The sequence below is a fragment of the Cajanus cajan genome, chromosome 10 (genome assembly GCF_000230855.2).
Source record: "Cajanus cajan strain Asha chromosome 10, NIPB_CcT2T_4, whole genome shotgun sequence".
Classification (NCBI taxonomy): Eukaryota; Viridiplantae; Streptophyta; class Magnoliopsida; order Fabales; family Fabaceae; genus Cajanus; species Cajanus cajan.
The window spans coordinates 52,844,688-52,872,426 of NC_138526.1; the positions used below are offsets into that span (position 1 = coordinate 52,844,688).

Genomic DNA, 27,739 nt, shown 5'->3' on the forward strand with positions numbered 1-27,739 from the left:
CATTAAAACTATATCTTTATCGAATACTCCTTAAATTTTACACTACATGTGATGTCAGTAACGTGCTTTTGTGATTTTTTTAAAATTTAAATAATAATGAGGGATTAAGTGATTTGCGAGAATAAAATAGGATAAAAAATATATATACAAAACCTAGCACATACAAAATATAAAGATTAAAAATCTATTTTGGTCCTTTATAATATTTTTTTGTTTCAATTTAGTCACACTTTAATTTTAAGTCTCAATTTAGTCTCCAATAATTTAAATCATTGCAATTTGAGACTTCCGTCTAAATGATTTAAACGGAGTTAACTGATAGCCACGTGGATGCCACGTAGATGCCACGTAGGTGGATCCTAAAATATTTGAATACACCTAGAACCAGAACGACCCGTTCTGAAACCTGGAACGGGTCGTTTCAGATGCAAAATTAACACACCAACAGTGTAACCAGAACGGGCCGTTCTGGTTTCAGAACGAGCCGTTCTGGTTCCAGAATTTCGTGCAAGTAACCCAAGTACAGAACATTCCAAACACTAGATTTGGTAATATTGTTAACGGGATTGATAACTTCAATTGCTAAACATTTGGACTATACAGTGTATCATTAAGGACGATGCAGTGTATCACTAAGGACAATAGTAACAAGTTTTATTTCATTGTTAGTCAAACTGGAGTGAACCACTTACTACCAAATTGACACTATACAGTCAAGGATGAAACGAAACAGTGTTTCCCCTTGAAGTCATTGACGATATACCCCAACAATAGCAACCTGTTCATGAGGAGGTACAACCTGAATTTTTGTGGGTTAGAGTTTCCCTTCAGCGTTACCAAGATGATTTCCTTTCTCAATAATTTTTTTGAACTTTTTTAGTGTATGTTATGTTCTGAATTTTTGTTTTCAGTTTCTGAACCATGTTTCTATCTTTGAATTTATGATATATTATGAATTTTTATTTTCAATTTTTGAATCGCATTGCGGTATTTTAGTCAAGATTTTGAACTGGATAAGTTCAAATCAAAGAAGGATTTTGGAAGGTCTTATCTTATTTGATTTTTTTTTAGTTTTATTCATAAATGAATATTAATTTATTGTATTTTTTATTTATTATATTTTTATTAATATAGATATAATAATAATAAAAATACAATAAAAAACATGAAGTTGGCGTTCTGAAACGGGTCGTTCTAAATTCAGAACAGTCTGTTCTAACAGCAGAACGGCCCATTCTGGTTTCAGAACGGGCTGCACTCATATTGTGTTAAATTTGTATTTGAAACGGCTCATTCCAGTTGCAAAATTAACACACAACATGTGCATGCAGAACAGGCCGTTCTGATTTCAGAATGAGTCGTTCTGGTTCCAGGTGTATTCATGACATTTGGCATCCACCTATGCATTTACGTGGCATCCACGTCAGCAGAAATTAACTCCATTTAAATCATTTGAACGGAAGTCCCAAATTATAATGATTTAAATTATTAGGAACCAAATTAAGACTTAAAATTAAAGTGAGACTAAATTAAAACAAAAAATTATTATTAAAGAGCAAAAGAAGTTTTTAACCATGTATAAATGTAAAAAGAGTGAATGATTATTAAAAGGTCCGAAACAAAATTGGTACCGCCCCAGTAAATTTTTATTTTTTTATTTTACAAAATTGGTAAGAAGGGAGGCAGGGGATTTATGTAGGTGTCAGTCTGCCAGGTGAGGAAGCCCCAAGAAAACAAAAAGTAAAATGATGTTAACTTTCGTAATCATCAGTAAAATTAACCAGTTGTTTGGTAAAGGAAATAAGACAGTAAAAAATTAAAAGGCGATAGACTTTCATGTTATATATATATATATATATATATATATATATATATATATATATATATATATATATATATATATATTTCATGTTTTTTACTTCTTTTTATATATTTCTCTTTTATTAAATAATCAAATTTATGTTTTATTTTTTATTTATTTTCAACCACTTCTTATTTTTTTTACTTTATTTTCTATTTATTTCATTCTTCTTTATCAAATATAAGTTAAATAAAATAATGTACACTTAATTAATAATAAAATAATCTTACCAAAAATGAAGACGACAAATATAAAAATATGTATTTCTTTTATATAACGGTATACATTTAACATATAAAATACTCGTTAAAAATTATTTAGTATAAAATAGATAAAATTAGATTTTTGGTTTTTATTTTTTTTAATCTACAAATTTGATCCTTTTGTTTTAAAATAAATATATATAATCCCATAATTTTAAAACCATAATGGTGTGTTTGGATGAGGAATTTTATAAATTCAAGGAATTTTAAATTTTTTGTATTTAAATTACTTTGATTTCAATTTCTATCATTCTTAAAATATTTTGTTTGGATAAGTCAATTCAAATTTATCAAATTTTAAATTATTGGGTTGGATATGATAATTTGATTCATTTTAAAAATATACTTATATGTTGAGATTTTTAAATTAAATTTTACAAATATAAATATTAACTAATTTTTAAATATTTAATAATTTTAAAAATTAATATTAGATAATATTTAATAATTTTAAAAATATTTTTGAATATTCAATAATTAAAAACATGAAGTGATAAGAAATAAGATAAAATATATAAGTGAAATAAGAAAAAAAAATATGAAAAATTTCAACTTCTTACTCTTTTTTTGAGAATTTAAAATTCTACTATTTCAAGGAATTTCACAAATACTTGAATTTCAAATTTATTATAAATTCTTTATCTAAACAAGGTATTTCATCATAAAAAATTTGAAATTCTTTAAATAAATGAATTACTTCATTTAAATAACAATTATTAGTTAAAATAAATATAAATGATTTTTTTAAATATCATATTATTATATGTCAAATCAGTATCATGGCTATTAAAAAAAAATATTAAAAAAAATCTTAAATCACTTACTTGATAACAAGTCACATCTCAACATTGAAAATTAATAACAATAAACACTAAATTGATACAAAATTCTGTATTTTTAAATTGTAACTTGACTAAAATAGGATGAAAAAATACACAATTTAACTTATGAAAAAAACTCTACAATCAATGTGTATAAGTATACAGTGGCGGATCCAGAAATTTTATATAGTGGGGGCAATATTTATTTATATATTTGTAATATTAAATTTTTTACATATATAACTTTTAAAAGCATAAATATATTATCATAATTATTTTTTACAATTTTTTATATTTACGATTACAAGTAAATATGAAAATAAATTAGGTTAGACTAAATTTTATTATAACTTAATAGGTTTGAACCTAATGTTTTTAAAAAATATATATCTTAAGTATGACTTATTTATCTATCATAGATATTTTTTAAATTTTTGGTTAGAATTACAATTCTAAAGACCTACTTTATAATAATTCAACATTATTAAAAATATAAAATAAATATGTTAAATTTTATAAAAATCAAGTTTAATTTATTTATGATATAAACATGTTTTTAATATCTAATACGTATTTTTAGATGATAATTTATTTTATATTTTATAATAACAATTCTAAATAGAATGAACATAAATTTTTTTTATTTTTTTATTTTAATTTTTTTAATCAATATATACAATAAATAAAAAACACAAAAGGTAAACATGCATACTGTAAATTTTATTTTATTAAAAATTGATTTTTTTTAATATATTACATTATATATGTGAGTATTAATATATATATATATATATTATAATTAAATCTTTTAAGAAAATTAATTCGTTATTAAGGAGTATTTTTTATCACATAAGAGAATTAATTTTCTTCAAAAAATTTAACAGATATCAAATAAATAAATCTTTTCTACAAATCTATATTTTATTCATATAATAATTTAAATATATATTTATTTTATTAAAATATTATTTTTATTTTTTAAAATATTATTTTTTAAAATAAAAAAAAAAGTATGTCTGAAATAGTAGTGGGGGTAAGTGCCCCCACTACTCTCAACCTGGATCCGCCCTTGTAAGTATATAATTCAAAAAATTTAATAAATATAAAAATAATTCAGTAAAGAAAAAGTATAAAAATACAAATAATTAAGATGATATTTAATCATATAAAATTCATTAAAGTGTGTTGAGTAAATTGCATACAAAAATGTAACTTTGAAAACATCATAATAAATAAAGTTGCAACAATAATATCTCTTTATAGTTTGTTAAAAAAAACATATACCATGATCGGTGATTAATTGGTATAAAATTGTTTCAATTTAGTTGATTTATGAGATTTTAGTTATTATAAAGAGAGTTTTGTTTCTTATAATAAAAGATACGTGTAATATATATATATATATATATATATATATATATATATATATATATATATATATATATATATATTTTATTATTTTTTTTTAAGTTTGGTGATATACTTATTGTTAGTGTAAAAAGTTTTATATTTTTAATTAATTATAAATTATGATTTTTAGAGGATATTTGACATATGATAAACTCTTTTATGTTTGAGACTCGTGATTTATGAGAAACATGTAATTTATAAGAATCACAAAAATTTGTTTAGATGGTTATAAATATTTTTGAAAATGTTTATATTATCTTTAATGTATATAATTAATATTATATGATAAGAATACTATTTTTATTAAAAATATTATATTAACTATATTGATTTAATAAATATATTATTTTTATCTTATATATAACTTTACAAATATTTTGTAAAGATAATAATAAAAAATATTTATTTAAGATATATAGTTAATTTTAGTAAAACTCATGATAATTTTTAAAATAATAATAAAATATATAAATTAATAGATAAATTATTAAAGTGTGATATATTTGAATCATCATGATTCCTTGAGAATTAAAAATTTTCGAGAATAGTTAATATATGTTGATTACTTATAAAGGTTTCTAGGAACATTTATATAGGATTCTTGAAATTAAAGATTTTCGTATTTGGTTATACTATTATATTTTTAAGAATGTAAATATGTTTTACAAAAATATCTTTTATAAAAATATATTTATTAAATAGATTTATTTACTCAAATCTTATTAAAAATGTGACATTAAACTATTTTTAAAAAGTTAAAAATTTATAATTAAAATTAATTAAATACAAAATTTAATACAAAATAAAAAAAATGTTACATAATAATTAAGAATGATAAAAATATATATTTCATCATTCAAATAAAAAATTTAATTAATTAACAAATATCATTAAATTATAGATATAAAATAAAATTTAATAATATTATTAAAATTGATAATATTAATAAGTAATGAAATACGAGAAAGAGTAAGAGAAATAAAGATATAGAAGAGAGAGAGAAAAATAAAAATAAAAGAAAAAAGGGAGAAAAAGAAATAAAAGGAGAGTGAGAAAGGGAGAAAGAGAGTGAGAAAAAGATAAGAAGTGAGAGTGAGAGAGATAGAGAGAGAGAAGGAGAAATTGTATATTTTAAAAAAATACATTGATTTTTATATTCATTAAACTTTCTTCTTAATTAAAAAAAGTCGAGACCACTAGGGTTAGTCTAGTGGTTGGGTAGGAAGGAGTTGAGATAATTAGAAGTATGATGACCTATGTGTAATGACTCGCCTGGTCATCGCACAGCTAAACACCACAGCACCACACAGAAAAAAGCATGCATATATATAGGCAGCTAAAATATATACACAAGGTCTAGCCTGTGGCTTAAAAATCAAAGTACAAAATACAATCCAATTGCTACACTAAGTAGTTAAAACAGTAAAATATCAAAAACATCCACCGCATCTATCAGCTATAGACCTGTCTCTGCACACCAGCCTATCCATGCTCTGCTCCCATACATAGTATGATCATTGCAGTCCAAACCACATGAAAACAACAAAGGGTAAGCTAGTGAAAAGAATCAACATATATACATATAATTACAAGAATTATAATCAGCTATAGCTATCAGCATATCATCTAGTTCAGCAACATCAGCATACATCTCACATCATCCAGCCATAACAGTAATAAACAAACAATGCGTCGTCACGCATATCAGCTCAGAGATCTCCTACAACAGCCTTACGGCCTACAACAACTCAACCTTACGATCTACAATAGTTTATATCAACATGCAACACATCACAACATAACAACAATAACAACATACAACACAGCTCAACATTATACAACACAACTTAAACATCATAATTCAGCATAAATATCTCATCGCACAACAATATCATCAATCATCATTAATAGCTTATATCGGCATATAACAACATTTATCAGCATATAACAACATATAAGGAAAGATCACATCCGTGCCCGGCGCACTCATGGTCGCGCCCCGCGTGGCCCAACCAGAGAGCACCAAGGCTTAAATGCGCCCGGCGCAATTCCAATTGTGCCCGGCATGCTAGGAGGCAGAGACTCCAAAGAGCCTCATACGCCCGGCGTGCCAAACCCGCGCTCGGCACAGGGAAGGCAGAGACCTCCCCAAGGTCTCACGCCCGGCACAATAGCAATTGTGCCTGACGCCACCTTTGACAGAGACTCCCAAGGAGTCTCCACGCCCGTCGAGACAGAGTCACGCCTGACGCCATACCAGAACTCCAATAAAGTGAGTCACTGACTGATAACGCACCTAGCGTGGTCCAACCACGCCCGACGTGAGCCATCCAGGGGCATCCATCCTCTAGCTCACCCGGCGCACACCACTTGCGCCTGGCGAGTTCGACCAATGGATCCATCTGATGGTCACGCGCGCGGCGCTAAGAACTGCGCCCAGCGTGATACCAAACAGCATCTCTCCAAGTTTGAAAATTTTGCCCAAAACCTGCAAAGATCAACACCCCAAACACATGCAATCCATCTAAAATGTCACATTTTCATCAAACAACCCAAAAATCAGCTCATTTTCAACATGCAACCATCAAACAAGAAAAACTCAAAATTTCACCCAAAACCTCGAAACCCCGAAAACGAAAGTTTCTTCAATCTCAGCCAACAATCATCCAATATCAGACCATCAATGAGTTTCTAAACTCATTTCTACACAATCCAGCAAAACCTAGCTTCCCTTACCTCGGTGAGATGATTCTGAGCTCCGGGAAGAGAAAAGAAGAGAAGGAATGGAGAAGTAGAAGAAGAAACTCCACGGAGAAGAAAGGGAAGCTCCGCACGCTCAGCTAGCAATCTAACACCTACTCAGCACCTTTGACACCCAAAGATTTTCAGAGAATAATGAGACCAAGGCAAGAAGAGAAGAGAGAATGGGCAAGGAGAGTAATAGTGAAATGTGGCAGGAAGTGAGAAAAGAGAGGGAGGGTTTACGGGGGTCTCACACTATGTTCAATTCTCATTGCGACCATCTTTGTAATCTTTCTTATCTTTATAAAAAAAAGTCAAATTTTCTCTTATTTCATGAGAATATTTTTGTAGAAAAATAAGGTAAAAATATTTTCAACAAACTATACTTTTAAAAATAATTATAAATATAAGAAACTAAAATTATCGTTTAAAAGATACTTACATGTAACATCTCTAAAAGATATTAATGTAAGAGTTGTTTTGATAATAATTTTTTTTAATGAAAATTAATGAAACTTTAATAAGAAATTTAAAAAATAAATAAAATATCATATATATTAAAGCCAGTGTGAACTATAATTTTTAACGTAAGAAAATAAAATAAAATAATATTCATATTTTTCATGAAAATCGTAATTTATTCAAAATAAAAAATAAATACAAAATACATCATAAAACTATGAAGCGCGCGAAATCGAAGGCAAAATAAAAATTAAAAAACTGATACTCTTACCCTAATTCTTACCATTCCTCTGGAGACGTCACCTTCTGAAATTAGGATCATAAACATAATCGTAACTCTGTAGTCTGTAGGATAAACCCTACCATGTCAATGGCGAACAAACTTGCTACTAGACGGGAGCTACTGGACCGGTGGAGAGGCATCGAGGAAGAAGAGGAGAACGACGATGACGATAATGTTGATCCCTCGAAACGTCGTAGCCTCCACCTCCACAAAGAACAATGGTTTTCGCTATTTACCCCTTTTTTGTTTCCAGCACCAGAAATAGTTTAAATTACAGTCAACTAATCGCTATTTGTTTTAATAATGATAAAATTGCAATGTCGATATTAGGTTTCCCCTGAATTTCCCTTGACATTGGGTGATGCTACATAAATAAAATGTTTACTCTATTTTGTGCATATGCATTATACGTATTCCTCATCTCCTCAGTACAAGCACAGGATAAACACGGTGAATCTTAAGAATAAGTACGCAAATAAATTGTTGATTATCTAACACAATCATTAGTAATACTTGTGTGAGTGCCTCAAGAATAAGTGATTATTGGAATTGTATTATTTTCTTCTGCATGAAAGTAACAAATTATATCGTGATTGAGACTGTGTTGCCTTGCTGGTTTCTTATCCTACGAGTCTTGGCGAAGTTTCCATAACAACTTAAGTATTGCCAGGTTTGCAGATGCATATATTTTTCTAATATTTTTGCCCAGCGGAAGTCATATTTGGTGTGGCTTTTGGGATATAATGGGGCCCCTTTTGGAGACTTTTTACAATTACTTCAAAGATGATCGTCAAGATTCACCACTGAGGCTGTTATGGAAGAGAATCTCTGATGAAATGCAACAGTGCCTGCAGTGCATTTCTCAGCACCATCAAGCCCAAGACATGTATAGTATGGAGTATGAGTCTAGCACTATTGGTCCTCTTCTTGATGTCTTGCAAAAGCTTGATTATGACAGGGTGACATTACATCTGAGAGATATCAATACAAAAATAGCAGGGGAAAAGTATGATCCCGCTAATGATAATGCTGAAGTTGTTAATGTTTTGTATGAGGTGTGTTTTCTGGCTCTGTATGGATGATATAATACTTTACATTCTATTTATTGGAATTGGATCATTTGATCCCTCTTTGTAAATAGAGATTTTGTTGCTTCTGGATAAGTAAGAAATATGTTGACTGTATTGAAATGTTTTCTGTTTTCCATACTATATTATTACATAGCTTTTTTTTTTTTTTTGCATTGAAATTTTCACTATCTACTGGATTGCAAATTTTATGGAGAAGTGCAAATTGAATATTGTTAGACTGGGAAATGATAATTTTATCTGATGCTAAAATAGTTATTCTCCTCATGCTATTTTAAGTGGCAGTAATTATGACTTAATTTTTCATTTTATTTTCTTTGTGTATGGATTTTCTAATTTGAAGTTCAGATTTTATCAATTCATTTTCTCCTATGATCATTTGACACAGGTATTGATGTTCCCTATCCTCTTAGATTATCAGCCTCTATTCACTGAGTTTGAGTTGTTTGTTGAAGCTATTGATAATAAGCATGAACTTGCTTTGTCTGGGAATCAACAATTTCCGGTATTTTCTTTTTCTTTTGCTTGCTGTATATTTCTTCTAGCAGATTTAATGACAGATTGCTTAATCAGTGAAGCTATCTTCTTCCAGGGAGTTTATGCATTACTTTTTTGCAAAAGAAGTGTTCGTTCTGTTGGATATCGCTTAGCAGGATCAATGGGAAAACTGAGGTACTTTTTGTTGGTTTGCTTGAAAGTGTATCTGCTTCACTGATTGTGATTTCAAATTTAAGTCGATGATGCCTCATTGAACTTGGGTTTTCTGAGTCTAAAAATCCCAAAAAAAGTATTTATCTTCATCTTATCTAAAAAACATGACTATTCTTTTATAGAAAAAGATATGGAAGACAGAAACCAGAATTTTCAAATGCATGTAGCATGTGTCACTGCCATATTACCACTGATGGAATCATGGAAACGAACCTCGTTGCTTATCTTTTCTTCACTGTGTAAATATAGTTTTTCACTCCGAGATATTTAGAAGCCTTTGGAATCATGGAAATGAACCTCATTGCTTATCTTTTCTTCACTGTGTAAATATAGTTTTTCACTCCGAGATATTTAGAAGCCTTTCTGCCTTTTTGATATGGTGTATGTTTGTCTAAGTGTAGGAGAGCAACAGACTTGGAACCTTTGCAGCCATTGCTTAAGAAATTTATTGGCTGTTTAGAGGCAGATGCTTTGCCAGTGGCTTTGGAGACCTCAACACCAAGAACTCAATTGGATCGTGTGTCCTTATGGATTGGTATCAAATCACTGTAAGAAGTGTGTTTTGAATTTGATAGTATCTCTTTTTAGCCTAGTCTATTCTTCACTAGTATTTTCCTGGAACATCTTTATCTATTTTTTGTCAAGGCTTGGCTTCTTGGATCCTTCAACGTTTGAAGAAGGGATATTGGAACGCTATCCCTTTCTTGTTGATATTGTACTCAATCATATTAGTGGTGATTCACTTGAATTTTCACATGCTGTTACTTGCTTGAGACTACTCTTTGAAATGCTTGGTATGTATTTTTCCTTTCCAATTCCACGTTCTTTGTAATTCATTTATATTTCTTCCTGACATTTTGTTTTGGGCTTTTGGCTTGCTTTGAGGTTGTAAGCTTTGGTTAAGGTCTACATTGTCACCAAGTGCAATGCGCAACACTCTAATTGGTCAATGCTTTCATACTCGCAATGAGAAAATCCATAAAGATATTTTTGGTCTATTCCAACCTTTTCTACAGGCATGTATGCATGATGATCTGGTTTGTTTCTTTGTTGTGTGTGTGTATTGGGAGAAGGAGGGCTTGTTCTTGTGTTGACATTATTTAGATATTTGATCCTGTGTTGCAGTCTCTTGAAGCTTTGCAAGACGGGGAGCTTGAAAAGCAACGTAGGTATTTTCTCTATTTTCTGCTTCATCAAGTTCCAGTGAGCAGTAACTTCAGCATTTTAACAAGAAAATTGGCATGTCAGGTCATTACATTTAGATTTTTGTATGATGGCTGTATATTTATAATTGATACTGCAAGTTGTTTTGGCTTATCTCAATTGCTAAATATTAGATTGTCTTTTCAGATAGCCCTTCTTGTTGTACAGAGAGGTTACAAGATGAACCCGCCCTGTCCTCCCTTTGAGTGTGCACATATGTGGTATGTAGTTGGCCCCCTCCCTTCTCTTTGTGCATTCACAATTAAAATTATTAACTGAGTTGTTGTAATTAGCTGTACAAGGAACTAAGAAATTGGCTGTAATGGAGAGAACTTTAGAGGAAAAGTAAATGGATGTTTCTGGTGTGGAGTATAATTACCATAATTAATAGAGATTTATTTTTATAATTAATTGATTTGTACTGTTTTTTAGTAATTCCTTATTGAAAATAGATGTAATTTATATATAGGATTTATAATTACTCAATATACTATTACTCATGGAATTAGAAATAAAATTCAGCTACCTTTTCAAGTTTCAAATTGGTATCAGAGCTCCTGATCCTGGGGGGCTTTGCTTTTTTGCCTAAACCCTAGTAATCTTCATTGTGGTCAGCCTTGGGTTGCCTTAATTGCACCCACTGTTTGGTAAATGCTTTCATTGCACCATTATTCTTTTTCCAGCAGCTGCACTGTTGTCAGCCATGACCATCTGTTGCTGAAATTGCTTTGACCAGATTGTTGACACCATGAATGGGTTTGCTATCCCTACTAGACTGGCCAGGTCCAAAAACGCTGCTGCTAGAAAGTTCATCATGTACTGCAGACCCACAGACCATCATCGTCATGTGTAGCCCATGTGCTGTGTTCTCTGTGTTCATTTATGGCATAATTTGGGATTCTCTACTGCTGTTTGAAGCACTGTATTGTTCATGTTTTTGCAGCCAATCATTTTCACTATGTTCTGTCAACCTCTATTTAACCCTTAACCTCTTTTCAATCTTCACGAGTCAAATATGAGAAATCAACACTGTAAAATTTAAAGTGTAAAACATTTGATGGTTTAGAATTAGATCACTTTACCATATAAAGAGGAATAATTGAGAGTGAGTTGCAGGTAGCAGTAAGCCTTGGGTAGCCACGGTGCAATTCTAAAATAACACTACCATGAGAAAAGAATGAGGGTTATGCATATGATTGTATGAGTTGGCTAAATGTTTGAGTATTTGACCTATATGACTTATTTTAATCCTTTAGACTTCTCACTCTTGATCTTTCTCTTTTACTTTTCAGCAATAAGTTAAATATAAATTACTAAAATTAAAAAAAAAATGAGCAGCCTGGCCTGATCGGGCTAGCCTAGCTCGAACCCATTTATGACATTTACTTTATTGGACTGCGCAAAAATGGCCCACACTTAATTTGGGTTTGAAATTTAGAGTCCAAGCCCTATAGTTTATTGTGTGGGTTTGAGCTAGCCCAGCAAATCGGGTCCATTTTGTCAGCTCCAGATTAAACCATATCAAAGGGAAGAATTGGACTAAACTGACTCACAATATGACACTTGTGATGAGGGGACTCTTATTATGACGTGGTTGTGGCATTCTGGGACTTTGGAAATTAGTTGGAACAACATATTCTTCTCTATTGCTAGGGAGATTTGGGGGAATTTGCAACAAACTTACTCCCTGGAACAAGATATCTTAGCCTATTAAGAGATAAAAAATAAAATATTCAGCACCAGGCAAGGGACCCTTTCAATAACCAATTATTATGGGATCTTAAATGGTTTATAGATTGAATTGGATCAATATTAGACGTTAATGATGAAGACTATGCCAAAATTTGTTGAGAGATCTTCAAGTTTCTAAACTCTGGATTTGACTGCTTTTGGGTTCATATATTAGGCTAAGAAAAAGTCCCTTCTTTTTCACAGGTTTTTTGCGTTGTTCGAGGTGAATTAAGGTGTAGGCAGTTGTATACTTGTTTTAGACCAACCTTGAAGACTGCTAGTGCTTACACTGTAGGAGGCTAGACCATACTAAGGAAACATGCTTTTTTGACTTCATGGAAATGAGTATGTCCTTTGTTCACATTTGAGGATTCAAGGGTAACTCAGAGACGTGACAATCAAACAATGTCTGACTAGAAGAGTGAGGTAGGAGACCCCCTTGTTCACATTGTAGGCTCTTATTGGCTCTCATAGTAACCCATGTGGCACTTATTCTAATCATAACTAGTGAGAGTTCTAACTTATCTTTTGATGCTTTTGGTATTGAAGATATCTAGATTATAGATTCTGGTGCTACTGATCATACGGCACCACATCCCTCTTATTTTTCATCTAACACCCCTTTTTCATCTTGCATATAACTAGAAATTAGAATGCAATCAAGCACTGGATAGAAACTCTGAGATTTACCAAAGACACTAGGAAATCCTTTTAATAATGTTTGTTACTGAAAGTATTTCTGTGTCTTTGTTAAAGGGATAACATATCCTGTTGTAGGCATATTAAAAATTTGAGTAATTGAACACTCATCTAGAACTTCTTAATAGATATCCTGATAGGACTTTACCCTTTTCCATGTTTAAAGCATCTCTTGGAGCTTGTTCATGTTACTGCATTATACTTATTGCTGGGAAGATCTGGAAAAATTTGGAAGTGTTTGTGATGAGGTGAGGCACCATAATGGGCCTTCTTCAATGCTGTTTTTCCATTGGTACAACAGTAAGGTCTGATGGAATACGCACTTAGAAATTATATGGATGTTAATGTATTTATGGAACTGTGAAAACTCACTACTAAACTGCTGTTGCTGCATATGTAATATGTATGAGCTTCACCACAAAGCAGCGTGTTTATGAAATACTTGGATCAATCTTTTATTCAGTAGTGTAGTTACCTGATCACTTCTCAACATTTGTATTGGACAGGGGACCTGCCCTTGTGTCATCTCTGAAGGATTCCTCACTTCACAATTCTTTGAGGCAACCTGCATTTGACCTTATACAGACTATCATAGTATCAGATGCTACTGCTTTAATATATTCGGTTCTGAATTGTCGCACAACTCCAAGCACTGATAGTGGCATGGCCAATGAGGTCATTGAGTTGGATGATGAAAATGATGATATTTGGCTGCCAAGTATTCCAGATGGTGAAGAGAAGGATACTAGTAGTTCTTGGAGTCAATTCAGAGTGCAAAGTGGAATAACTTCTCAAGAGTGCCGAGAGTGGATGTGCATTCCGATGTTATGGGTTGATGTTTTAGTTGATATTAATCCCTCAATCCTACCGATTTCATTTTCGAAAGCTGTTTTCTGGGCACGATCACGTTTTGCTATGGTAGAATTTGAGAATAGTGCAGATATGGTGCTTCCAAGCAGATCTTTCCTATCATCTTATGCTGCAGAAATTTCCTCTTCATTTGGGTGGAAGGTTCCAACTGGATCTGATGATGGTGGAGATGGAAACAAATCAAAGAACTCAGTTGAAGTGTTGACAATGTCCTTTCCTTTGTTAAGAACATTTATCAGGTTCCTAGCACCAGCTTCTCTTTTATACTTATGTTGTGTTAAATCAAAGTTTGAGTATCATGTGGTTTTAAGTGAAAAGCCAATTTTTAATACCTTGACTAATTATCTGGAGTTGCACATCAGGTTAACTGAACATGTTTTAGTTCTGATAAGACAAGGAGAACTTCGATGTCAGTGGACTTGGGAACCACTGATGAGTGAAAGCTTGATCCTTTCGCTTTTGGATCCACATGATGTAATATGCAAATTTACCTAGCACTTGTAGATCATATTTGTTACCCTTGTTGGAATTAGATGAATTTTGTTCTCATTCTTTGTCTTATTTTTTTCCCATGCAGGATGTTAGACAATTTGGAAAATCTATTTTGGAACAAGTTTCAGACACTCGAGGTCTTTCAAGTGGATTGAAGTTTCTTTGTTCTCACAATCCCTCATTGTATGCAACTATTTTGGGCCTCAAACATGCTATGAAACTGGTAATTTATTTGGCAAATGTTTTCTTAGTAATAATGTGGTTGGTGTCCACCCTTTCTTTGTTCATATGTGTGGCTGGGTGTGTGCTTGTGTAAAAGGAATATTATTATTTTATTCACACATTTTTTTTTTTGAATTTTGGACTAATGTGATTGTGTGTGGCTGGGTGTGTGCACTTTTAGGGAATAATTTTTACAATTCTTTAGTTTCAGAGACTAATATGACTATGCATTCCAATTTTAGGGATCAAAGTGGTGTTTACTCAATAAAATTAATATAATATATATATATATATATTTAATCTGTTTATTTTGAATGTTAAAAAATTTAAAGGTACAGACACACTAGTGTCCCTATCCTGCTATTTTCTTCCCTGCTATATATGCTTTTGACTACTATGATTTTTTTTTATATATTATATATTTAATCTGTTTATTTTGAATTTTAAAAAATTTAAAGGTACACACTAGTGTCCTTCAAGTGTCTATTAATATGGAGGTGCCAGCTGAAGTATTCAAGCTGTGTAAAGGAGTTGGTTCAAGTGTTTTAAGTGATAAAAAGATATTTTAATGGGATATGTAGTGAGAAGTATTTGAAAAGTGTTATATTTGTGTTGGAAATGTGTCGGACATATTGACACCTCAAGCAGGAGTGTCTGTAGCTTTGTGGTTCACTGAATCTCCTTTAATCAAATTCACTAGAGAACTGCAAAAGTCAACTTATTTGCGACCAAATTCTGGTCTTTTTGTGTTCTTACAATAATCTATTGCACTGAAGCTAAATGTGTGTTCTATGTCCAATTTGATTGGGTGAATTTGGTGTTCAGGTTTTGTGTACATGCTTCTTCATGCGCATATGAAATATTGAGTTGGTCAAAAATGAATTTTGTCTAGTGTCAATTCATTTGACTGATTCCATCCCCCCCTACACAACAAAATGGTTTTTACTAATACCATTGGGTATTCATGCTAGGTTCAACTAGATTCTGTTCTGTTGAAGTTTCACACTCTACATCATTTTTGGTTTCTTTTATGCAAATTACTCAAAGATGAGGGTCTACTTGCTCCAGAGTTGACTGAAAATACACACAGTGACTTAAGAATGCCAAAATTCTCTTCAAAAGGCGGGTTTTTAAAGCAGCCAGCTTTCAATTATTTGCCTGAGAATGTTAAGCATGCTATCAATGTTGAACAAAGAACAAAGGAAACAATTGGTTGCTTACTATGTGAAATGGCGTGGCCTATTTTCTGTAGGTGCCTGATAAATGGCAAAAACTTCATTGATTACAATCTTTGCCAGGTATTATCTTGTCTTTCTCTGTTATTTGCCCTGTTTAGTGTTTTTTCTTCTTTTTTTCCTGGATTACTGTTATTTGAACAAAATGTCACACAGTAATGAAATTTTTGTTTCTTTATTGTCATCAAATGATCAAACTCTTGCTTTAAAACAGTTTGTAAAGAACTCTATATTTCTACAATCCAAAAAATATTAATGAACATTAATTGTTAGAAACCTGCCTTAGTTGCGGTCAGCCCTAGGTCATACTGTCTTAGAAAGGGCTATCTATAGATGGGGCTGGCTAGAAAGGTTGGGTGAAGCATCAAAGTGTTGGGATGTTGACTCTTAGTGGTTTGAGATCCTACATTGGCTAGAGATACATCCTAAGTGTTGCTTAGGCTTGGGTCATCCTTATCTCACAAGCCAATTTGTGGGGTTGAATCAAACCCCAAGGCCAAATTATAAGATGGGATAAAAGCCTACTCTAGATTAATTGTTATGCAATTTGCATTACCATGCTTGAAGTCCATTAACTTAGTGGGTGTGTTGGAAAGTCACCTTAGTTGTGGGCCTCCGTGACCCCAACTCCTCTTTGGTCATGTTTTTGTGGTAGCCTCTCAATGAAACGTCACCGTGGCGTGATGAGTGTGAGGCAACACTTGGCTTTCATGCGCATTCCAAACCTGAATGCAACGACGTTGTTTTTCCTGCCAGATCTTAACGATGTTGAGTTGAAGTGCAATGAACCGGCATGTGGGGATTATTCGGTTTGTGACGAGGCTTGTGGGGACATGACTTTTGAGACTATATATGTGTTTGTGTGCACGTGTGTGTGTAGTCTCTTAATAGACTTAATGGAGACTATTTCAGGTTACTATTAATCAAGTATGTCTTCTTAGAGACTAATGCTCATGAAAACTAAATGCATTTTACTATGTGACAAGTGAACATACTATTCCTAAGTGCAAATCACCATCTTGGTTTTATAAGGAGGAAATCCTTCACTTTATAGTTCCCTGTTTTTCAGATGACTTGCATTCGGCTACTTGAGATTCTCCCTGTTCTCGTTGATAAATTCCATCTATCTGGTGATAAGATGCATGGGAATTTCACGATGCTTGTACAAAATAAATTGAATTTCAAATGGATTCATGATCTTATGGAATGGGGAAAGTCATCCCTTACAGTTGTAATTGTTTATTGGAAGCGAGCAGTTACATATATACTGACTCAGTTCAAAGCTTGTTGTGGAAAAACTTCTCTGTCAACAATCATGACCATAGAAAATCTTTTGAACAGTGAGTTTTGTTTCTGTTCTCATTCCCCCTGCCCCTGATTCTGGGTTGATACTTTATGCAATTAATATACTTTATACTTTATGCCATTAATATATTTTATTTATGTTTTGCTTTGTCAATTTAGATGGTTATACTTTGGAAGAATTGACAGAACAAGTGTCTCACCTGTCCGTTTCTTTATCTATGGAAGGATCTCATAATTTTCAGGAGCCAAATGCGAAGTCCAAATTGTTGGTATATGAAAGATTGCGTTTTGATAAGAGCTGTTTTACTTCAGATATTCATTCTTCATCCATGGAGGATATAGACATGCTAAATGTGGACTCTAAAATAATGGCTGACAAAAGAAGCACTGAAAGTGTAATTATTCTTTCAGATGATGAAGTGGAACCAAAAGTTTCTTTCAAAAAGGACTTTTTATCAGTTAGTGAGGCTGGTCAGCACATATCTGATGGCAACATTATGCCCCATGATGTAGGTAATTGTTTACCAGCAGCTGACCTTGCAAACCAAAATGTTTCTGTCATGAAAACTTCCAAGAAAATGAAGGAAAGCATCCAGAAAAAGGCTAGTTCCAGTAATTTACATGATAAGTCCAGCACAACCTCATTTGTTGATGCAAAAGGTTTAGGTAGTTGTAGGAAAGAAGTAAGCTCAAAATCCAAGGCTATGGTCAATTTGACACAAATTTCTGATGAAGCTGTCAAAGCTAAAAATTTGAATAAAGCTTGCAGCAACATGGCTCCAAAAACTGGTGACACTGTGTCAAGTACTTGTAATAAAATGTCATGTCATATTCAGGATGCTGCAGATGATCCGCTAGAGATTGCATTGAAATCTGTGGGACGTGTCCAGTTGCATGTACCAAAGCCAACTGTTTTGAGAAGACAAGTTATTCAACTCAAAACTCCTCTTGAAAACAAATCTGGTTATCTCCGTAAATTAGAGGACCCAGTGAAAAGATTCAGGCCACCAAGTTTGGATGATTGGTATAAAGCTATTCTTGAGATAAATTATTTTGCAACTGTCGGATTGTCATCCATGAGAAAAGATGAAAACCAAATTGTTAACAATTTAAAGCAAGTTCCTGTATATTTTCAATCACCTGAACAGTATATGGAGATATTTCAGCCATTAGTTTTGGAGGAGTTCAAAGCACAACTGCATAATTCTTTTCTTGAAATGTCTTCATGGGAGGAGATGTTTTATGGAATCCTTTCTGTGATGTCAATTGAGAGAATTGATGATTTCCATCTTGTTCGCTTTGTACATGATGATGGTGATTCTGGAAAATGTAGGAGCTTTTCAGAAAATGACTTTCTTTTGTTAACTAAAGAGCATCCACAAAAGTCTTCTGGTGATGTTCATATGGTTGGGAAGGTATACAGTCTTCTATCTGTGATTGCTATCATCTAAAATTCTAAATATTTTTTTCCATTGTCTATAATGTCCTGCAATTCATTGTTTAAGGCTATGCATGATTGAGTTAGTGGAAAATGTGAAGGTTTAAAAGGAAGGAAAATCACTTCTTACTTTCATGATACAGTAAAAATACTGTAAACTTTAAAGTATAGAGTAAATTACACTAAAACCCCTTGAAGTTTTGTGAGATTGCACTTGACTCTTGTTTTTTCTACTGCTACACTAAGCCCCCTTGATTGTTTGTAAAATAGCACTCTGGCACTCCTTAAACATTACACTATGCTAGTATGCTTCCTTAATTGTTTAAACAACATTACAGTGTGTCCCCTATAAGTGAGGTTGTTGTAAATGTTAAAAAAGCAGGGGAGGTATACACAATTTCAAGAAATCTTGAGAGGTGTCAGTATAATTTACTCTAAAGTATATCATAACACTTTTGTAGTCCACTTCACATTTTTTGTCACTCGAGTTGGAAGTGAAAAGTTAAAACCTTTCTGTCTCTCTCAATTTTGGCTTCCCTCTGTAATCTGTATTTCCAACATATTCAGACAAGCATATTCCAAGTGTTTTGTACAAATACTTTGATAATATCATTAGCATATGAATCCATTTTAATGACTTATCAATGTTTTGTTGAGAACTTTTCCTTATATGAAGAATGGTTAAGTCTTGATTGGTAAGCTATGCTGATCATTTTGCTGATAATTGATTGTTATTTCTTTAGTCAGCCATGATTGAAGAAAGATTGCAATAGCCAAATACACCATGAGTTGGTTTCACTTTGAATTCTGTTAATACCTTAATTTTTTCCTTTTCAGTCTTTATTTGTGTTACAGATATTGTGAATATATTACAGATATTGTGGATACATATATTATGGTTATTATCCTCACTATCAATTAGGGATATGATTAGATTAGTTTCCATAATATTAGAGATTAGTATCTCTATCATTTATTGTATTCACTCTATAAATAAGATTGGTATATGTATAACAATACACACAATTCCTGAATCACAACATGGTATCAGAGCCATTTAGATCCACTTTAAAAATGGGCCACCCACCATTGATGCATGCCTTATAGGCATGAGGGGGTGTATCGGGAAAAACCCAAGTCCCGCCTATCCTAGATCATTAAAAAGGGCCACTCACCATTTATCTACGTACCAAGTCCAATAGTGCTGGACGTGACGGGGTGTATTGGGAAAAACTCAAGTCCCACATCGACTAGAGATTAGGCAATTGAATAGTATATAAATGGAAAGCAACCCTCACCTTACAAGCCGGTTTTGTAGGGTTGAGTTAGGCTTAATCCACTATTCTAAGATGGTATCAGAGTTTAAGTTCTTTTCTTTTAGAATATATATTTTTTTCTCTCTTCTTGCAAAGGCCCTCGCTGCCACCTCCAGCCGCCGGCGGCCGCTGCACCGGCGGCCGCTGCACCAGCGGCTGCTGCCTCCAATCGTCGCACCGCTGATTGCCTCCTTCGGTTGCTACCTCCAACCGCAGCCTCTGGTTGTCGTGTCGCCGGTTTCCGCGCCGCCGACTGCCACCACTGGTTGCTGCCTCGGGTCACCGTGCCGGCAACCGCGGCCTCTGGTCACCGTGCCGCCAACCGCCGCCTCTAGTCGCTGCCTCCAGTTGTCACCTCAGACTGCCACCTCTAGTCGCCATGCTGTCAACGACCGTCGCCTCCGAACTCGCTTCCGGTCGCCGACTCTGACTGTCACTTTTGATAGCTGTCTCCGACCGCCGCTTTCGGTCGCCGCTTTCGACCGTCGCATTTGGTCGCCAACTCCGACCGCTGCTTCCGATCATCGCCTCCAGTCGCTGACTCCGACTGCCGGTTCCAATCGCCGCCTCCGGTCGCTGACTCCGACCACTATCTCTGGTCACTGCCTCCGACCGCCGCTTCCGGTTGCTGCTTCCGGTCGCTGCCTCCGACCGCCGCCTCCAACTGCCTTCGGTGACCAGTTAGCAGATGTGTTCACAAAATCTCTTAAAGGACCTCAGATTGATTACAAAATCGCTGACCGTCGACCGTCGCCTCTGATCGCCGCGCTGCCGACTGCCGCTTCCGGTTGTCGACTCCGACCGCCACTTCCGGTCGCTAACTCTGACCGCTGCTTTCAATAGCCGCCTCCGGTCGCCGCCTCCGACCGCCGCTTCTTGTCGCCCACTCCGACTTTCGCTTTTGATAGCCGCTTCCATTCGCCGACTTCGATCGTCTCTTCAGGTGGCCGCCGACTCCGATCGCCACCTCCGACCGCCGCTTCCGGTCATCGACTCCGACCGTCGCTTCAAGTGGCCGCCGACTCCGACCGCCGCTTTCGATAGCTGCCTCCGACCGCCTTCGGTGACCAGTTAGCAGATGTGTTCACAAAATCGCTTAAAGGGTCTCGGGTTGATTACATTTGTAACAAGCTTGGTGCATATGATATATATGCTCCAGCTTGAGGGGGAGTGTTACAGATATTGTAAATATATTACAAATATTATGGATATATATATTATGGTTATTATCCTCACTATCAATTAAGGATATGATTAGATTAGTTTTCATAATATTAGAGATTAGTATCTCTATCATTTATTGTATTCACTCTATAAATAAGATTGATATATGTACAACAATACACACAATTCCTGAATCACAACAAGCTGAAATAAAATTAACATCTTGTTTTGGTGGTAAATAGAATTTCATCAAACGGAAAGATAGTTCTGACAAACAAATCTCTGTCATGTTGAAGCATTTATATGTTTTTGCAGGTTGAAAGGCGGGAGAAAGACAATAAAAGAAGTTCAAGTATTATTCTCATCAGGTTCTATTTTCAAAATGGTTCTTCACGATTAAATCAAGCTAGAAGGAATCTCACTGAACGAAGTAAATGGCATGCATGCCGTATAATGAGCATTACCCCACAAATTCGAGAATTTCATGCTTTGTCATCAATAAAAGACATTCCCTTGCTTCCTCTCATTCTTAATCCTGTTGATGATTCCTTTTGTCTTAATGAATGTAAAGAAGTAGATCTCAATAATTTGTGCCAGTCATTGCAGCAAACTCTGAGGTCATCTTTTAATTTAAGTCAACTTCAAGCAATAAGTGTTGCTATTCAAAGGGCTAAAGCAAACAAATCTGTTGGATTATCTCTTATTCAGGGTCCTCCAGGTAGTTGATCCACTTCGAGCTTTCTCTTTACCAGGCAGATCTTGTCATTTTTGTACTTTTGATTTTTTGTTAATTTGCACAATATATTTATGTAAATATAGGAACTGGGAAGACTCGAACTATTGTTGCAATCGTCAGTGCCCTTCTAGCTTCTCAACAGAAGGTGACATGTGAAAAAAATCATTTTAAGGAAAATGCGTACCAAAATTCTTCTTCTACCTATTCAAGACCAAAGATTAGCCAGAGTTCTGCCATTGCAAGGGCATGGCAGGATGCAGCCTTGGCTAGACAGTTGGGTGATGATATGCAAAATTCATCAAAATCTTTTGGAAATTTTGTGAGACAAAGAGTGCTTATTTGTGCTCAATCCAATGCTGCAGTGGATGAGTTGGTGGCAAGAATTTCTAGCCATGGTCTTTATGGAAGTAATGGGAAAATGTACAAGCCATATCTTGTGAGGGTTGGAAATGCAAAAACAGTTCATCAAAATTCACTACCATTTTTTATTGATACACTTGTTGATCAACGTGTAGCAGAAGAGAGGATGCATTCAAATGATGGGAAGAATGATTCGAGGGATGATTCATCAGCCATGCTTCGGGCAAAATTAGAGAAATTAGTTGATTCTATTAGGTTCTATGAATCCCAGCGTGCTAACTCGAGGGATGGGAATTCTAATGTCAAAAGTCATCAACATAATGACTCTCATACGGCAAATGAGAAAGAAATGTCTGAGATAGAAATTGAAATGAAGCTACGTAAACTATATGAGCAAAAAAGACAAATATATAAAGATCTTTGTAACGTTCAGGCTCAGGAGAAGAGAGCCAATGAAGAAACCAGGACTCTTAGGAATAAGCTGCGGAAGTCTATACTAAAGGAAGCTGAAATAGTGGTAACTACTTTAAGTGGCTGTGGTGGGGATCTTTATGGGATATGCTCTGAGAGAATGTTAAACTCCAAGTTTGGTGGTCCATCTGAACATACCCTATTTGATGCTGTTGTAATTGATGAAGCTGCCCAAGTATATATCTCTCTCTTTTCTTCTATTAAATTAGCTGCAACCCTCTACTTTCTTTTTTTTACTTGCTGACAAATTTTCGTTGCTACAGGCTCTTGAGCCAGCTACTCTGATTCCTCTTCAGCTTTTGAAGTCAAGTGGAACCAAGTGCATTATGGTAGGAGTACTAACCAAAAACTTTTAAACTTATGGTATAGGGTAAATAGTTAAACTGACCTTTGTAATTTATTCAAGGTTGGTGACCCTAAGCAGCTTCCTGCAACTGTCCTCTCAAATGTTGCAAGTAAATTTCTTTATGAGTGTAGCATGTTTGAGCGTTTACAGAAGGCTGGACATCCAGTTATTATGCTTACTGAACAGGTACATAGTTTGCTGCTAAGTAAAATGTACTTTGGAAACTATCATTCTGAAGCTTCATTGCATGCCATACATTAAGGTGGATCTGAGAGCAATCATCAAAGTTTGGTTTTTGGAAGAGTACATTGGTGTTGTTTGATCCATGTAGCTAACCCCGACTAGTAGGAAAGTTTGTTTGTTTGTGTTTTTTTTTTCCTTATGGTATGATTCGAACAACTTAAACAACGGTGAAACAACTTTATTTTTTTTTTAAGGAATGTGAATTGACAAGTGATACTGAAAAAGATATAAGAAATCTTATTATTGGGATAGGTTTATGTGATGCTTATGCATTAATCTATTTGGAACAAATGCTTTCATTTTTGTACTTCTGGGGAGTTTTGGAGTTGTTTCTTTCAATTAGTTTCAGAACCTTCAAAGAATGCAAGGAGTTTATGGTGGCTGTATAATGCATGCATTTAGGGTATTTGGCTGAAGGAGAATGACTTGAATTTTTAAGTGAATTTTCAATATTTAAATTTGCTTTTCATCCCTTTGATGCTCTGCTCAAGGTTTTCTTAAGGGAATCATATTAATGAATATGCAATCAGATCAAATCAAAGAGCTCTTTTAATTTTGATTATGAATCAATTAGTTTGTTTTGTAATTTTTTTTTACTTAGGAGGACATTCTGTCCTCTCTGTTAATATTTTCTCGCATATATTATTAAAATCATAATGGTTATTGTTGGAGTTGTGGGGTTTTAGGTATAACGGGACAGAAGAGATAAAAGAAAAATATTACAATAAAATGTGATGTGATCTCTGATATTTATACTAACAAACAAGGAAGCAAATCGTAAAATATTAGAAAACAAGAAAATTAATAAAATAGAGTGTTAAGATAATTCTATAAGATATAGTTTAGATAAACTAGTATATCTAAACTAATGTAAAACCGATGTGTAGCTGGAGAGTAACAGCGGTACCCCTTTTGAACACGTATATCTAAACTATATCTTATATAATTATCTTAACATAGAGAAATGAATCCTAAGATATTTGCTAGCTTATTCTAGAATATGCTACAAATAAACCTTTTTAAAATATAAAATGGGTTCTACCAAAGATGTCTAAGGTCACTGATAGTCTTGTAATATAAACGTGTGTTTTGTTGGCATAGGGTGTTATATGTTTACGTTGTCCTGTTTTATGGTTGAAAGCTGAACCCCTTTATGATTTTTCTCGCTGGCAGTATAGAATGCATCCAGAGATATGCAAGTTCCCTTCATTGCATTTCTATGACAACAAATTACTGAATGGAAGCCAAATTTCTAATAAATCAGCACCATTTCATCAGACCAAGGGTCTTGGGCCATATGTGTTCTATGATATCATTGATGGACAGGAGGTTCGTGGGAAAAACTCTGGTGTAATGTCGCTTTGTAATGAACATGAAGCTGATGCTGCGGTTGAAGTACTAAAGTTTTTCAAGAAAAGGTCCAAATTTACTCTGTTTCTCTTTTACTTCTGTTTATTATGATGTTTGCTTATTAAACACTGAATGCCTCATAAGGTTCCCAGCTGAATTTGTTGGTGGAAGAATTGGCGTGATAACTCCATACAAGAGTCAACTTTCTCTTCTGCGATCTCGTTTTCTTAAAGCATTTGGACCTTTGAGCATAGCCGATATTGAATTTAACACTGTGGATGGTTTTCAAGGTAGAGAGGTGGATATATTGTTACTTTCTACTGTAAGAGCAGCGTATTCAGGCATTACTTCCGAAATCAACTCAAACTCTATTGGATTTGTTGCTGATGTAAGACGGATGAATGTTGCCTTGACAAGGGCCAGGCTATCACTTTGGATTTTCGGTAATGCAAGAACTTTACAGTCTAACCAGAATTGGGCTGCTCTTCTGAAGGATGCTAAAGAAAGAAACTTGATCATGATGTCTAAGATGCCATATCATTCAATATTTAAAACAGATAAAAATAAGTACCTCGTTGAAAATTCTGATAATCATGCAAGACTATTGAAGCATGAGAAGAAGGTTAAGGATAGTGGCTGCTTTGCAAGAGAAAGTTTGGTTCATGGCAAGGATTCCATTGAGAGGAAAAAGAAATGTGTTGCCTCTGAAGTCAGGGATAGCAATAAGGGTAATGGGGATGAGAATACCTTTTCAGCTTCGGGAAATGATGCTCCATGTAAGGAAAAGAAATCTGAAGATGAACATATTTCCATTACAGAGGATATGGATAAAGTTGCAAAATATGAAAGCAGAAGCTCCTGTGGTGACATCTTTACAATGTCAGGTCAAAAGATTTGTAATGGGGGAAAAGAAGGCAAAGATCAATTGAACATTAGCATGGAAAAGACAACATTGGGTAAAAGACAATTAAAATTTCGACATTCAAGGAATAATTTAGACTATCCAGTGGAAAAGACAGGAGGTGGGCATAAGGCATCAAAACTTTCAGTGTCTGAAAGAGTTACTATGCATCCTGGAGGGAATAGGAGCAGTTCTACAGAAATTTCTGCTTCCTCAAAAGGCTGTCACAAAGAGAGAGATGCAGTTGTTCAAGGTACTGCTCCTAATCAAAGTAAAGATGCTGAAATTTCAAAAAGGAAACAGCAGCGTGAAGCTGTTGATGCTATTCTTTACTCATCTTTAATATCTGCAAAGAAGGACGAGACATTGACAAGAGTTTCTGCAAAAAGGCCTTTTTCCTCATCTATTGCTGGTGGGAGTACCAAGCCACCTAAGACCAAAAGTGGTAAACTTCTACTATGCTTACTAATTTTGTATGATTTATCTATTTTTAGTTGATTTGAATGCAAGTATTCCATGAAAATCCAGATTCTGGAGCCTTGATAAAAAGTCTTTCTTCTAGGTTTTCTTTTCTAGCTTTACTCATCTCTCTCTCTCACACTCTTTCACTTTAAAAAAAAAAAACAGGTGATATTCCCTCTTGTTATGCCAATATTTGTGTCATTGTTTAATTAAATGATTATCTGCTTTTAGCTAAAAGTGGTATTGAGGAATAACGTGGTTGAAGTATCTTTTGTATTCTTTTCTTACCTGTACTTGCATGTATTTGGAGGTGCTTTATTTTACATTATGTTATCCAAAGATGATATAAAGGAACAGAAGATGTATATACCTAGTTGTGGTTAAGGAGGGGCAGGTTGATTGCATAAATGTATCGTCTGTCTCTGGTGTTAGCTTTTCGATTCTATTTCCTATGATTGTAATTTGTATTACATGGCACATATTGTGTGTTTTCTCTAACCACAAATTGGAAGCATGGATGAAAGATATCACACACACAATTTTGTTATTTGCATTTTCCCCTGAATTTGAACCACTTTTTCAGCAAGACCAGATCAATGAGCATGGGATTAAGGAAGGAACAATTTTGTTATGAGGACTAAGGCTGAAGTTTTTCATGGTTCTTTTTGTGGTCACCATCTTGAATTACCTTACTTGGATGAAGATTTTTTGCTGCTCATATCTGATGATTTCTCATCGACGATGCAATAATGAGTGGATTTTCATTGTTCTCTAATGTGGAGGCTCCCGAAACTTGAAAGTGATTTCATGTAACGATGAACAATAACTATTTGTATATATAGGGGCAGATGTGTAAATGCAAGAGATTTTGTTCATAATGTTTTTTCAGATCATGGGTATACGTCCGCACCTATCATTGTTGTTTCATTCTAGTCATTTTAGAGAGGATGCAGATATATTCTTCGCGGGTGAAGAAAAGGAATAACCGGATGCATTATACAACTTATTTTCTCTCTTTCCCGATGGATTAGTTAATTAAATACTTTATTTCAATATCAATTTATATAATTGGGTGATATATATATACATACACAATTAAATTTAATCTTTTGAATAATTATAATGTTACTCATTTAATTGTGTTGCAACCTTAGAACATAATATTTTTTTGTAATCCGATCTTAATGTTGTTTAACAGTTTTCTACATTTTTTTTCCTATAAACATGAAATTTTGCAATTTAACTCTTAAAAAGGATTTATTGGTGATGTATTTAAAGTGTAAAATATTTTTAAAAGTCATCAATAATGATATTTGATTATATGATCGTATAAAACATTTTACATTGTGTATCATTATTAAACATTTTGTTTAAAAATGCTGCATATATTTAATCTATTTTAAAACTATTTTTGATCTATATTGTATTAAGGAATTGTACTTTTTTTTATTCCTTTTTATAAAATTAAAACTTTAACTATAAATAAAATGGAATTCAAAGGATATTTTTTTCTTTCTGATCAGTTCGAGTGTTTCTAAAATCAAGTAATAAATA

The 27,739-nt window shown here is 33.7% G+C and overlaps 1 protein-coding gene across 4 annotated transcripts; it reads left to right on the forward strand.

The window, feature by feature from the left end:
- Positions 1–7,814: 7,814 nt before the first annotated feature.
- On the forward strand, positions 7,815–27,073 carry LOC109812659 (P-loop containing nucleoside triphosphate hydrolases superfamily protein). 4 transcript variants are annotated; one of them, XM_020376665.3, is made up of 22 exons: positions 7,815–8,063; positions 8,513–8,897; positions 9,319–9,435; positions 9,523–9,602; positions 10,043–10,189; positions 10,287–10,435; positions 10,527–10,657; positions 10,767–10,889; positions 10,992–11,065; positions 13,781–14,383; positions 14,507–14,618; positions 14,722–14,859; positions 15,830–16,156; positions 17,163–17,433; positions 17,558–18,813; positions 21,632–22,034; positions 22,136–23,058; positions 23,147–23,212; positions 23,290–23,415; positions 24,646–24,890; positions 24,967–26,168; positions 26,769–27,073. In XM_020376665.3, exons 1-22 carry the CDS (start codon positions 7,924–7,926, stop codon positions 26,783–26,785), a joined length of 7,035 nt encoding a protein of 2,344 aa, XP_020232254.1. In that variant the 5' UTR covers positions 7,815–7,923; the 3' UTR covers positions 26,786–27,073. The 4 variants fall into 4 exon arrangements, with proteins under 4 accessions (XP_020232254.1, XP_082921480.1, XP_029130085.1 ...); XM_083065354.1 differs by lacking the exons at positions 17,163–17,433; positions 17,558–18,813 and having other exon boundaries at positions 7,816–8,063; XM_029274252.2 differs by lacking the exons at positions 7,815–8,063; positions 8,513–8,897; positions 9,319–9,435; positions 9,523–9,602; positions 10,043–10,189 and having other exon boundaries at positions 10,220–10,435; positions 10,535–10,657.
- The last annotated feature ends 666 nt before the right edge of the window (positions 27,074–27,739 follow it).

Excerpts from the sequence above, each read along its gene's own strand:
- LOC109812659 (XM_020376665.3), top strand. The coding sequence starts at position 7,924 with ATGTCAATGGCGAACAAACTTGCTACTAGACGGGAGCTACTGGACCGG. Across the intron at positions 10,190-10,286 it reads TGGATTGGTATCAAATCACT|GCTTGGCTTCTTGGATCCTT; the intron begins GTAAGAAGTGTG and ends TTTTTTGTCAAG. Across the intron at positions 17,434-17,557 it reads CATAGAAAATCTTTTGAACA|ATGGTTATACTTTGGAAGAA; the intron begins GTGAGTTTTGTT and ends TTGTCAATTTAG.